Raw genomic sequence first — 15,029 nt, forward strand, 5'->3', positions numbered from 1 at the left:
TGGTTTTGGGGAAGTTTAATGTCTTCCCCACTATTTTAGAATCAGAAAATAATAAACGCTTTAGGTCAGGCATTTTTATGTCAAACAACAATATTAGGCTATCTTGACTCAACAGTTGAGTGTCTATGGGATCTAATAACATGATCATGATTCCCTTTGGCATCCAGGAACTAAACAAGTAAACAAAAGAGGGGTGAGGGGGCTCCTTTTATTCAAGCTTTGTCTGAAATATTAGCACTCATTTGAAGTTTGTCAACCAAAAGTGGAGGAAGAGAAAAAGATTGTTTTCCTGTCTTTCAGCTGCTTTAATGTAAAATGCGATTTTTCCAAAACAATCTGAAAATGCTAGTCCAGACACTTTCTTTAAACTGCAGAAATTTAGCTGGCTTAATGTTGATTTTGTCAAACCGCCATGTCACAGCCACAGCTATTCTCTATACTGTAAAAGCCACTCACACAACTGGGAGTCTGTTTGGACACAAAGACGCCTCTCCTCCTCTTTCCTTTTTTAATCACTAATCAATTTCCTCTCAAAGGGGATCAGGGAGCTGTTTAATGGCTGCAAAGAGGGCAAACAAGCAGAGAAATAGATCAAAGCACCTCTAGCCAGGTGCAAAGCTCTGAGACAGAACCTTTTATGTGGCGACTGGAGCAGCTGCGTAGATGATCCACAATATCATAGCCAGGCTTTGTTTTTTAAAATGGGTGGTTCTGCCCTGTCTGCCCTGTCCCGAAAAACCCCACGAATGAGGTCACATAGCATAGTCATGAATAGGCTAATCATGTCTGAAATACTTGATTGGATGTCTGGTGCAGGAGCTGTGGTTTGCAGCTCATTTCTGATATCCAGTAGGGCTACTTAACAGCTAAATGGCATGTTTGTGATTACTGATTAAAATGTTATGGTAGATTTCAGAAAACGTTCAAGGAGAACGTGTCATTTATAGCATCTCTATATGGTGGTGATGGAACAGTGGACACATGCCTTTGGTGTCACGTCCACCAATGTGTCCCTGAGCAAGACACTTAACCCCTAGTTGCTCCAGAGGCGTGCGACCCCCAACCTATATAGCCATTGCAAGTCGCTTTGGATAAAAGCGTCAGCTGAATGAATAAATGTAATCTCTATGCAATTTTTTTTATTAGGTTGGGGGGGGGGGATTTTAACTGAATTATACCTTGAACAACCCACAAAAGTGAGCTCTATGAGACTGTTTGCAAACCTGAGCTGATGTGAACCAACACGGTCAAACAGGCGGGAGTTTATTGGTCATGTGATGCAGCTGACCTTTCATTTGTAAGAATAAGCAGTGAGGACAACAGAACAGCAGAGGTCTTTTAGAAATTGGCTCCTGGAGTGTGGCGGGCTGGATGCTGATCCTTTATGACAGCTGTTGTGTTGTAAGGTGTGGCTCTGCTAGGCCGGGATGTGACACACACACACACACACACACACACACACACTGCTGCAACGTTCTGTGACCGCAGCTGCACCTGTGATGCTGACCCTCACAGTGTATAAGCACAGGCGAGAAAGGTGTCACACACACAGAGACACTCGCCACATAGCAGAGACAACAGTGTGAAGAAGAGAGGGAGATCTGCTACAACTGAACTGCACCTCCACTTGAACAGAAGAACCCTGAAAACAGATGTTTTTGGGAGAGAAATAGTTAACAAAAATCTATTTCCTGGATTATTTGCTGTCATTTTGACAAGTAGAGCAGTAAAATAACACAACAATGGAACAGCAACTGTTTCCTCAGCTGATGCCCATACAGTGACAGTAACTGGTGCCATCAGTGTTGCATTAGTGACATTTTCGAATGTCATCCTGTTCAGTGGCTGTAAAGTCACACGCTGCTTGTGAAGTGAAGTAGATGATTCTGACAGCGCGTGATTGACGCTCCTTTTTCTGTGATCAGATAACATCATTTTCACAAAATAACATTTTCATAGTCATCTTCTTTTCTGACTCATTTACTTTAACTTTTTTATCCGTCTAATCTTGACTTTCCGCTCGCAGTCTCCTTGAATCTCACCTGCTTTGTGATAGATCAGTTCTGTCATTGCAACTGCTTATCTTTGCTCACCAAGTCTCCCCTTTAAGGATGGTGTCTTTTATGAAAAATTATACTTTTAATTGTAAAGTCATACACTGGAGTAATTGTTCTCTTTTACAAAGGCAGAATTGTCATTAAGAATGTACTGTGCAATTGGAAGTGGCACAGTTCAACTTTATTATTGTCATCATCATAATCATCATTATTATTATTATTAGTATTTAACAGTGCTTCTATTTCCATTGGTGGATTTGCTGATTTGCCTGATTGGAAATTATTAGCAGCATGCGCTATGGTGGTTTTCTCGACTGGAGCTAAGCTGCAGCATATCCTAAATGGAGGAAGTCAGTGATGTGACCGAGGAGCACGTGCAGACAGATCCAGATGATAATGGAGCCAGGCCTGAGGGAGGAAGAGCTTGCAGCACCACGAGAAGCAATTTGAGGAAGCTCAATAAGTCATGACCCTGTAGAGGTTTTATCATACAGCACTCGGGCTTACTTTCATGTGCTGTGACAGAACCAAGAGGTGCACTATTAGGCATGAATTCCCAAAGTATAGCATCAGATTGGACACTGCTCAGCTGGCAAATCAGATTATACCTACCATTCATGCTCTGTGTTGACAGTATAGTTTGTGAACTCGGTGCTCCTGTGTTCAGGTTTCCTAGAGGACACTATACAACCATCTCAAATCTCCTACAAAGAGTGACATAATAATAATAATTTGATTTATTTTGGGACTGAAATTTTAAGCATAGATCCTGTAGTGACTTCAGTAAAGAATTGATGTTGCTGTGATTAGAAAATGACCAATGGAGGACATACTGTATGTGAAGGATGGCTTAGCCAAAGGTGGTTCATTACTGGCACAGTGACTGAGTGCAGCTGACAGTTGGGGCACAGGTGTGCACATACGCAGGCAGGACACTGCTACTTGGCAGGCAGGTTCAAACTGTCAATGCGGATTTCTACTGTCAGGTCTGAAGAGAACACTTCTCATCAGTGTATCTTCGCTCAGCCAAGAGTACTGGAAAGGACTTTTGAAAACGTAATAATTTTTATTGTGTGCCTTTATTATTTATTATTTTTGTGGCATGTAAGGAGAAAAAAATACAAAGACAATATTTAATATTCATTCAATATCATTGGTGGTGATGATGCCACTGTTAGCCAGGTGTAGAACTGCGGCTTTGTTGTCTCTTGGCCACTGAAACCACCTGTCAGAGCTCAACACGAAGACCTCAGGGCACAATCGTCTCAACAAAAGACCTTTTCAGCAGTTTGATGAAAAACACATGTTCAAATACACTTGAGTCATCGTGACAGGTAGGGGAAGAATGTGGTGCAGCAAACTATAAAAGAAAGAAGTGCTAGTGGGCAATGGTGTGCGTGTGTGTGTGTGTATACATAAATATATAATATATATATATATATATACATCTTGCTGTATGATTAGGAAGCTTTGCTCCTTACACCTACCATACATTATTAATGGCTATCCCTAAGCTAACATTGGCTGCTATGCATTAAAAAATGTGATTTGAAAAGTTGATGTGGACTTGGAAAATGACAGCTAATGGTGTCTTTACTCAGGCTCAGTGGCACTAAGCTGGATTGTGGCGGAGTATGCTTACTAAGTGTACTATATAAAATGTACTATAGGTCAACTTAAGGTCTTTAAAACATGGTGGCTGAGGAATACTCCAGGTGATTATGATTTTAGTGAGATAGAAATGATCCAGAAAGCCTGTACACTGACTCAATGGGAAAGAGTGTGTCTGTCCTATCAAACTGTGTTCAACCACTAAGTCACAAAGTCTTCATATTCTTCAGCATTAAATTTGAAAGCTCCCTTGAAAGTTTATCGTACTGTAGAAAAAAAGGCACTTGAAACTCCATCTGTGCCCTGAGTGGTTTCTTGAAAAGGTTATTACCTTTGTGGTAATGGTGTATGGAGAAACTTTCCTTTACAGAGACGAGGCTGCGCCGAAGCTGATGTAGCTGCCATAGAGCCGCATGATCAGAAGGTCAATAAAGCCGGAAACGCTCTGAAATGGATTTCAGGTTCAATATCACATCATCACAGCTATTGTTTTTAAAGCAACAAAGAGGCATTTGAATGACTACAATGACACTGCATTGTGTCACTTGTGTGAAAAAAGGCAAAGATTATTCAAACAGGAAATTATTTCATCTACAAATATCTGCTGTACCATCTGATTACAATAGTACATTTGTTTCTTGAACTTACAGCAATAAAATAACCCGATTACCTCCAACAACAGAGAGTTGATTTTTAAGCGGTTCTATATTATAAACAGATGCACTTGTTTCACTTACATTCATTCTTTGGAGTATTACCATAACCTTTACTATAACCATTACATGTCTAAACTCACCTTCATGTTAAAATATGACCAGAAATATGCTTTAGCTAATTCACTTGTGGCCAGAACTCCACAACAAGCTTAAAATCACACCATGGAGCTGTATTGATTTTGGGCTATATTTCCAGCAAATAAATGTAAGTCCAATAGTCGTTTTAACTCTGTTTTGGTCTCTGCCAACTCACAATGGTAATATCTGGATTAGGTTTTACCAGTTATTTGTCAATCAATTACTAAGTTTGTGTGTATAATCCCTCCAAAGTTCTTCGTAACTATTAGCTAGTATCAAACAAATGATTTACTAAATCAGATTGCTCCATAAAACGTGAAACATATCTTAGTAAAGATGTTTGTGAAAAGAAAAGTGAAATGTAATCTGATTTTCCCTGTTTACATCATTATTACACCATCAAGTGTCTGTTCAGATATGTTGATCATATTCCATATTATCTCTTTTACTTGTCACTCTGAATGGGTGTAATAGCGGGCTAACATTAGCTGTGTAGAATTAGTTTGTGTGATGCAACCCGTTTGAATTTAGAGAGGACCTGGTACAACTGGCTCCTAGATGTTTTGGTTCTTGTGTTCACTGGCTAGTCTCTAACTTTGCCTTTCTACCATTTAGTCCTGGGCGTGTAGTGTACAGTAGGTTTATTATAGCTTCAATGAAAAAAACAGCCTTCTGCAGCTGACTATGACGCTGATTAGAGTCATGAGACTAAACCAAAACAGTACATTTACAGGCTGTAAAATTACACCACAAGCTACAACTTCTGAAACAGCTTTAACCTAACAACCTAACAAATCTGATACAACAAACCAAATATTAAACTTAACATAGTTCAAATTGTGGGGACCAGCTTTCTGTCCCCACAGTGTGAACAGAGTTTAAGTCCCATGATGTTTCCCCTCGCACACACACACACACGCACACACACACACGCACACACACACACACACACACACACACACACACACACACACACACACACACACACACACACACACACACACACATACACATGGATTACAATAAAGTATTAGTGGCAGGATTGTTCAGATGTTAAATCCCTGTGAAGTTTGAGTGAAACAATCAGCGGTACAACAGAGCCATGACTCGTCCCATAACTGGAATCAGAGATGTCAGGTAATGGAATCATTCTTCAAAACCAGTCTGCATAGCTTGACTTCCACAATTACTCTTGTTGCTCCTGACGCCACAGGATGTCTGCGACAGCTTGGTTCAGACTGAATAGGCATGCTGCTGATGGAAATGTCTGCATTTCACGTCACCTTCAAAACTGTAGTTCCCTCTGGTGTTATAAAGGAGGTGTTAAAGATCAAACTCAAGCCAGAATTGGCTTTGAAGGAACCACAGCATAAAATCCATATGTGGTGTTCATTAAATATTATTTTTATAGAAAGAGATACAGTGGAGGACAATTTAATATAAAAACAACCACAATTTAATTACACAAATGATGAATAATATACTACAGTAAGAACATATCAGGGAAAGTATGTATGAGGAGCTGTGGGAGAATAGGAGTTAACAGGGGAGATGATTGCGGCTGCCTCGCTGCTATTTGGAGCTTTTAGTCACTATCCAGTTCATCGACTGGACCTCTACTAGCCAGCCAATAACATGAGAGCAAGCCAGGACCCGAAGCCTCTTTTAGCCCACAATCAACACCCTGCAGATGCTGTCACAGTTGAACACAGCACATATTAGACCTAGGATGAAGCACACTGATGCTGTATTGACCTGTGCTACACTGGTGATACAGGTTTCTCTAACTAGACTGCAGGTATACGATATAACTGTGATCTTTTTTTTCTTGTTTGACCCACAATCTTAAAATGTTAAAAGTTGAGAAATGGACCATATTTTTAAAATTTTTATGCCCTGGCTCGGATTGTTTGTTATGCAGAGTCAAGCTCATGGGCATATTCCTGAATATCTGGAGAGAGGTTGCTCACAAGCCCTGCAGAGTGACTATCAGTTTGTTGACAGCAGGAGTACCAGAGGTGTAGATGGCTGTTTGCTGGTGCTATCTCCTAAATCACTCTGAGCATTGACAGGTGTGTGAAATCTTGTGAGTTCAGCAATCAGCAAACTGACTCTCCACAACAGTGCAGTGTAGTAGTCCTACAGAAATGCCAAAGTATCCCAGTTGAACTTTCATCTCCAACGTTTACATCTACCTCTTACAGGCTCTCCAAAACCGAGCAGAATCAAGTCTGAATAAATGGGTATGAGACACAGCTGGATAAACTAACAATGGTGCAGCTGCACACAGAAGATTGTTCTCTGTTGGATATTAAACTGCCACAACATTTTCCCGGGAGCTATTCCCAGCACTCCCTAATGAAAGCAATCACAAAAGAATTGCATCGTCTTGTGTTGTTTTCTATACTCTCTGCAACATACATATGTAATCAGTAACATTTTATGATTGAGGTTTTATTTTAAAGCCAGAATTGTTTGTTGGATTATTTTCAGATATCCTGCCTGAGGTGAAAATGTGGCAAATACATTGCACATTTATGAGTATGGTTCACAAAACATATGGTAAATGCATTGGCTAGATTTTGAGACATCAATATATAGACTGAATATTTATTTTGTGTGATTTTCATGCATAGATAGATCAATTTAACTTGTCATTTTGTTTATCTGTACTGATAGGACTTGGGTCATTGCAGTCTTTGCAGTCTTTGGACAAGGCAAGACAAAAAGAGTTTGAAAAAGATTGAAGAAATGTACAATAATGTAAAATATAATACCACCCAGTACAGTAGACATGCAAATAACACTGTGCTATGTTTGTCAGGTTTATAACATTGAGTTTAGGTGGAAACTGTGGTTGATTCAAGTGTGGCAATCTTTGTAGACACTGAGGTTGGTGGTGTTGTATTAAATTGTACTGAATTGCATAACAGAACCAAATATTTCCTCCCACACAACATCTTACCACATGTAGCAATCCAGTGCAACGCTGTGAACTACGGCCTTAAGAAACTGAACATTGTAAGCTTCACAAAGGTAGCATTTTTTCCATTGCCACTGTACAGGATCATATTATATTGGACAGGGGTTATTTTAATTATGTCCACCCCGAGTACATGTGATATGTCTTGCCCACCCCTAAAAATACATTGAAGTTCTAATTATTATCAAAATGAACAAATTCCTTCAATTGTAGCAGCTGCTTTCTTACACACATTTTTTCATTATTAAGTTGAAGTTCACAAAACATTTAATCAACACTTCACATGCAAAAAAGGACATCAAGTATGTGACCTCAGACAGTTGTCAGTGTTTCTTGACAAGCCACAGCGCTCCATTACCGGACAGAAGAAGTCCTTCTCAAGCAGGACAGGTGGATCAAATAGGGAGGACGGGGAGTTAAAACTGAGGTGAAGGACATTTTCAAACAAGCAAGATTCAAACTATTTAACTCTGTATGTGGAGCACAGGTGGCTAGTCAGACAGCAGCATATTGCCCGGTGGCTCCATCCTTGACAAGACAAGCCATTTCTGAAGCTGCTGGTCTCACCCCTGGGGAGCTGCCATCCAGGTGAGCCAGGAGCAGAGCACAGCAGATGCTTTGACGGACGGAGGAAGGATGTAAAATGCTGCATGTATAAAAATCTGATGCAAAAAGAAAATACAAATTTTGTATCCAACAACCTCATTCAATGAAAGGATATTATTTTGAAGAAGCTTAGGCCTATAGCTATTAGAAAACATGTTTTTTTCAGTTGCGTGAATTTAATTGCATTTAGACTATTGATGTAAAAACTATTGATGTAAGAAGCAAATGAGAGGAAAATCATTTTGTGTGTGAAAGCCATTTCTTCTCCATTCAACCCTTACTTCTCCTCATGTATGCCAGAGAAAATCCAGCCTTGGTGTCAGATTAAATGAATAGGCTAAATGCTTGTAACAGAGGCAATTTCAGGTAGGATTCAGTAGCACTAATAATACATTCTGTTTCATCAACATGATTTATTTTTACAATTACCAAATATGCCTACTATCTTAATTAAATAGCTATTTGGACTTTTTAAAGCACATTATTTTACTTTCTGAAATGATGTTGGCAGAGGGCTATATTCATGGAAGAAAGATAGACCTTAATTAAAGAGGGAAACTTTTAATTACAGAATTAAATTACTCCAATTAACAAGATACAAGGCATGTTGGGCTTTCTTCACAGCCCATGCAGACACTCATACAGTTATTACCAGGGAATCCAGAGAAATACACGGATTACTATATTGCATATTGTATGCAAAAACACATACAACATACAGTTCATGTTAAACATCAATTTCTCCTTTGCATGAGCAATATGAGAGGGCCGTTTTAAGCAGCAAATACGAAGACTTTGCCACTTCCATGACAAAGGATGCTGCTTGACAAAACGGTGCTCCAACTAGGCCTACTGAAATTACAACAGCTTGACTGAATAGACAAAGAGGCTTAAAAGACTTATACCTCTTGAAGATGAATGAGTCTTTGTTGGCGTTTGAAAAGCCACAAGGAATAAGGTTGTCACACCTGTGAGCCCCAGTCACCAGTTACATCCCGCAAGGGGACTATTTCTGAGGCTTTCTTCTAAATACCAATATGAAAACAGGGGCTTGTTCAGTTGATCATCGCATCTGTCTCCGCCAGACTTCAGATCTGATTCAAATAATAATATAAAGGTCCTCATCAATCAGTAGGCTCCAACAATAACTGCCTCCGTTTCTTTAGACGGTCTCCTGTCCGTTACTAGAAAGTTGATCATTCCCTCTGATTTTATGAGAAGGTTGCAACCCAAGAAAAATATGCCAAACACCACAGTGAGGGACAAAACGCACATGACGGCAATCTGGACCACCCTCATAATGAAGAGGCTTCTCTCATCCGGAGCGGCGGCCACAAAGCCGTTATCAGTCACCACGGATGAAAAGTTGCAGCAGAAAAACTCCTCCGTCTTGTTGAGCAGTCCGCCCTCCGTTTGGTTGAACCCGGTGTTGTTCATTTCCACTTTTTAAAAAATCAAACTTTCAGTGCGACAGATGTGGGAGGCAGAGAGGGAAAGACGCGCCTGGCACAACCCCAGAGAAATTGTCATCAAGTGAAAAGTAAAGACGACGAGGTGCCGAATTGAAGAAGTTGCTTTGGCATCGCATTACTGGAGATTTCGTGTGTTCAGTAGCCAGTTTCGGAGCGGAGTGAATCCACCAACCCGCGGTTAAATAGCCAGACAGCACCTGCCTGCGTTAAACCGCTCAAGTGGCAGGCCAAAACAGCAAGAGCGCCACCACACGACCAGACTGCATGCGCGTCATGAATGACGGTGTGCACTAAGGCGAGCAGGCCTATGTAGTCCATTATGTTCTGTGAGTATTATCTATATTTGTGTCAATGTAACCTGCCATGCTTTGGTGTTGGTGAGTGTGAATACAGGCATTAATGTAGGGCAGGTGCATTGAGTTACCAGCGTTTTAGGTTGGCCTACAAATGAACAATATACAGCCAAGGTACATCCTGCAATAAATCTTTGTGACTTCTATTAAGTTTTATTAAGTGTTTGTGGTTTCTAGTGGATCGTCACACACACACACACACACACACACACACACACACACACACACACACACACACACAAACTTTCTTTAGTTTAGTAAAATCAGTTTGCCTGCACAGCAATCAATCCATTTTAGTGTCACTAATGATAACTGAACTCTGTGTCACTGTCTAAACATTTTGAATTTAGACTCCTCAAAAGAAACGGATGTTGTCTCATTACAAGTTGTCTTTTGCGAAGTGGTGATGTTGGAGGGATTTTTCTTTTTGAGGACATGTTATTATTGAATAAACTTATCATAGGTAAAGCACAGGTGTTATTATTAACATTAACAATGGCTCAGTTCTATTCATGTACCCCAGTAAGCCATGACATTGTGTCAGTGAGCCAGCATGCACAATATCAGGACCCTGAAACTGAAGCAGCTATATAGAGTTCAACCTTGTGTGTGCTTCTCCTACTTTGACATGTAAAAATGTCTTATGTGAAAAAGGCCTGTGAAGGAACTACTGTCTTCCATACTGAACAAGTAAACAAGAGGTGGAAGACGTTCTTCAGATGTTGGAGGTAAACATTATGTCATTTGACATAATTTCACATAAAAATGATGTTACATATAAAACACATAAAAAGTTGAAGTTCATCACTCAAACGTTTTTCCCCCTCTATTTTCCACCCAGCCAGCTTTAAAAAGCCAGGACATAAAGTCTTACTCCCACACTGAAACAAAGAGGAACCAGGACATGCACTGACATCTAGTGGATGTTTTGAGTCTGATGTGGAAACAAAGTTTGTTCATCTGCATATCATAAATACAAATATAAATGGATGTCATATTTATCTCACAGTGCACGTACTAAAGTATATTTGTCAGCTGGTGCATTATAGTCGACTTTAATGAAATAACAATAACAGCTTCATATCAAAAGGCAGTTTACAGTCTGTGACTGTATTTCATTGACAGCACATCAGAGTTATCATGAATTGTTGAATGGTAATTAAATGCCTGGCTTAGATTTGATCTACTACACTGCCCAGAGACCTGCAACGCTGAAGGTCTCTCATCAATAGCAGCAGATGGCAGCATTGTTCAACATGATTCATCACTGAGGTCCCTTTAAAATGTAGACAACAGTATCAATCTGTCAATTTAAATTAATTGGCCCATGGGTGCTGGCACAGGCATGTACACAACACCAAGGTGTATGTAATTTATGCTGTTGATTTTGAAGTGTTCATTTAGCCACTGTCTAGCTGGAAATTACTTTACTTATTCTTCAACCTGCCCTTAATCATTTAGGTTTTTCTAGGTCAGAATATGATGTTATTACTGTATTGTAATTGGCCTAAGCTAAATTAAGCTGCATTCAATTTTCTGGATTCATCTCATCCACAACTATCAATCCATATAAAAACAAACATAAAGCAAAAGTAAACATTTAAGACAGCTAGAAAACTGAAATCAAATGTTTAAATTCGAGTTCTGAAACATGGATACTTTCCTGACAATTGCCATGGAAGATTTTTAGTCAGAGATCCCCCCCCCCCCCCAACAACTTTTAGGCTAGGCTACATAATGTCTTGCCTGCCCTGACAAAACACAGAAAATCAAGCCACTCTTTCGGATCCTTCATATTTTATAGACTTTTAACTGGAAATAAATAAAAAAATATAATTCTAAATGAAATGAAAATTGTGTTATTTTGGATATCTTACACTAACATCGCAGAATAAATAGCACTGTATTTTGCCTGTGGTGGTGGCTGCGGTGGTGTACGCGCCTACATTTACCAGCTCCACTTCAAGAGGATTTCATGAGCGACGTCGCTCTCAGCCAATCAGAGAGGAGGAAGGAGGCTTTTTATTTTGCAGGTCGGACTGAACTGAGGTTAGATTGTGCTGAATACTACCTCGCCTGTCCTCTTACCGTTATAATATTCAGCCTGGGAGCAGGTGCGTGCTGCGACGTAGCTTTGACTCCATTAGCATTAAAAGGAATAGGAACATTCACTGGTAATGTTTACCGGTTAACTGCGGCTCAACGAGGGACAAATCCTTTCAAGGAGTCCGACCAGGTACCATGAGAGGCATTACCAGGACGGACAGTATCACACCGGATTGTGGACTACGCATGAGATGGACTGTAACTTAGGTGTCGCTTCGAGACGTTGCGCGCTTGCAGGAGCAATTTGTCCAGTTTAAATCAGCCACAAATAGCACTGTATATTGGGTCATGTTGTCTGCGCTCAACACGTTGCCGGAGAGCGAGGCTGGAACAGGTCACTGGTTCACTCCGTCCACAATTTAGGTAAGCAGAGAGTATCCTCGTTTTCTGTTGCGTTCACGCCTCCCATCACATCCCATCCCATCTTATTGCTTCCCACAACACAGAAATATTTAATGATGATGCTTCAGATTTGATCTTATATTTACATCAAGGTTACTCTATTTACTGTGTGTCACGTGTCCTTCTTTTGGCGTATGTCTTAACTGCTTTTGTTACTGTGTTTCTCACTCCTGTTACCTCTAACAATTAATAGAATTATGAAGTCATCATACATGAAGGAAAGATGAGCATGTGTGTGTCCATATGCCACACCTTTAAAAACCACCACAGGGATGAATGTAATCTTTTCGTGTTATTTACGTTATACAATAAGCTATAGTCATTGGCCTAATGGACTTATTGGGATCAGCTCTATAATCACCTCCTGTCCCTGGCAGGGTTTTTGGAGTGCCAATGCCAATATGATACCTGAGTTTTGGCACTGATACCAAAACAGTATTTAGGTTGAGCAATAGAATAGTATTTCTACAAAATTTAATAAAATATGCTAAATATCTGTATTTATGGTTGTGTGATACATTACATACACCTCATGCCACAGACACAATTTGTTCTGCAACCCAGAAAGTATTGATTGAGTAGAGATGCAGGTATGTGACCCGGGGATTGCTGGTTTGAATCCAGAGTTGTCTGAGCATATGACTGCTCTCTCCACTTCTATCCTTGAAGTAACCACGAGCAAGGCACTTAAATGGTACTTAATCCCCAAATTATCAGCAGCAGAAATGTGGCTTGCCTTTATGATGGAGGAGCATATTACTCATATGTTGTTTATACTTGTGTTTTTTTTTTTGTATTATTCTTTACACTTGTTAAAGCACTTTGTAACTTGTTTTTGAAAAGTGCTCTACAAATAAGGATTATTATTATTATGTTTCCAGTGGCAAGTGTTGCTCTGAGTCGTGTCCAGTTGTATTACTGTGGACATCAAATAGTTAAGTCTGGCAATTGCATACAGTAGGTGCGCTACTATTGAATGATTGAGGAATATGTAAAGCTCATAGCATTGCACCAGACATTTCACAACAAAGAGTGTTGCTAACAACACACTTAACTTCAGGAAGCCGTTTATAATGCATGATAGTTTACACTTGTGTTGAAAAAGTGGCTTGCAGGAGGGACCCGTTCTTTAGAGGTGTGTACAGCAGACAAGAAATATTCATCTGTGCAGATGGTTAGTCTAATTGACTCAGATGACTTCGGACAAGACTCCAGCAAGATGCTGGTAGCGCAGTTGGTGGTTTCAAACCCAAACATGTCCCTGCCACTGACGCACCGAAGCAGATGGTTAGAGATGCAAACAGACATCATTAGACAGAATCATCATTGATCTGTCTACGATGTGAGTGGAGCTGATGCTACATACAGACTTGGATTTCAGCAGATTTTTTGCTGAGACTCTTTTACCGATTACACCCATTATCTGGGAGTCTAGATTGCATCCATCTACTCGGGTTAGAAGTCAGAGGATGAGGGATGCCTTGTTTTTGAATGACATAAGAATTAGCCCAGGGCAGCGGTGTCAGACCACTGTGATGGACATTTCGACTGGGAGCATAGAGGACGATGTGTGTGTGGTGCAAAATAATTACCAAGTGAAAGATAAGGAAATCTGTCAGATTCCCCGCAGACATTTTTTTCTTAGTAGTTGTAAAAGTGAAAGGGTAGGGTAAGTTTTTATATAGGTCATACATATTAACCTGGTATATGTTTGAGCATCTGCAGGGGCTCAGTTGGCTTTAACACATGTAATGCAGCACAACATCTTAGACAGACCTTTAAGATCTCTTTAGGATAAACTCAAGCTTACTAAGCTGTATATGTATATTGCAGCATATATCTTTTTGTTATGAAGGTCTGCAAGGCTACTGGGTTTGTTTTTCGTTCGCCATGGCTGAAAGCATTTTCCCCCCATCATTCCACTTTCATTCTGATTATGCTTTCATAAGCCTTTCAGTCAACAAAAAGCCTCTAATTTCAGTCAAGTAGAAATCCTGTTTGACAGAAAATGATGTTGTTTTTTTCATCAGAAATACTGTGAGGCATACATCCCATGCCAATGAGATATCTAACCTCCACAAAGCTTCCCAGATGGTCCTAGCAGCACTACTGATGAAGTGTCTGAAATGAAGTCTGTAAAGGGGGAAATGAGCAGTCACTCATCCTTTCAAATGGCAGAATGTGGAGGGTGTGGGGTCAGTCCAATGTGGGAAGCCGGGTGTGACCTCCATAAAGGTCTGTGTGCGACCGGAGGCAGTGACACCCGTACAGTAAAACCCTGCTTTTTTTCAATACAGCAAAGATAAGAAAAATCTCTCACTAGCCCTTCCTGGCTGCTTTCACCTGGGTTCCTCTGAAGTACCACCTTTAAAAACTGAAGTGTGTGTGTGTGTGTGTGTGTGTGTGTGTGTGTGTGTGTGGGGGGGTTATTTTTCAACTGTAAACTGTCTCGCTTAGTACATACTGATCCACCCTTTTCTCTCTTATTCCTGAATTTAAAAGCTGTTTACCTCTCTGCAGTGGAACTCACAGGGCTCATTTTTATGTGAGGTAACATGATGCCAGGGATTTCTGTGGCTCTACAAACTGAGCTGGCTGCCCGCCACGACTTAATGAATGTAACTGATAGTGGAAATGCTGAATTT

The 15,029-nt window shown here is 40.2% G+C and overlaps 2 protein-coding genes across 2 annotated transcripts in view; one reads left to right on the forward strand and one right to left on the reverse strand.

The window, feature by feature from the left end:
* Nucleotides 1-8,957: 8,957 nt before the first annotated feature.
* On the reverse strand, nt 8,958-9,745 carry rprma (reprimo, TP53 dependent G2 arrest mediator candidate a). The gene has a single exon (XM_038719828.1). It carries the CDS (start codon nt 9,486-9,488, stop codon nt 9,180-9,182), a length of 309 nt encoding a protein of 102 aa, XP_038575756.1. The 5' UTR covers nt 9,489-9,745; the 3' UTR covers nt 8,958-9,179.
* Nucleotides 9,746-11,928: 2,183 nt separating this feature from the next.
* The window catches only part of galnt13 (UDP-N-acetyl-alpha-D-galactosamine:polypeptide N-acetylgalactosaminyltransferase 13), a 43,592-nt gene continuing 40,491 nt past the window's right edge, over nt 11,929-15,029 (forward strand). Inside the window, 1 exon segment of the mRNA XM_038720393.1 lies at nt 11,929-12,345. The gene's annotated coding sequence lies outside the window, so the exon portion shown is untranslated.

The sequence above is a fragment of the Micropterus salmoides genome, unplaced genomic scaffold (assembly GCF_014851395.1).
Source record: "Micropterus salmoides isolate LMB-PRFRI ecotype aquatic unplaced genomic scaffold, ASM1485139v1 Ms_hic_scaffold_15, whole genome shotgun sequence".
Lineage (NCBI taxonomy): Eukaryota > Metazoa > Chordata > Actinopteri > Centrarchiformes > Centrarchidae > Micropterus > Micropterus salmoides.

Coding starts and splice junctions, on each gene's coding strand:
- rprma (XM_038719828.1), bottom strand. CDS start 9,488: ATGAACAACACCGGGTTCAACCAAACGGAGGGCGGACTGCTCAACAAG.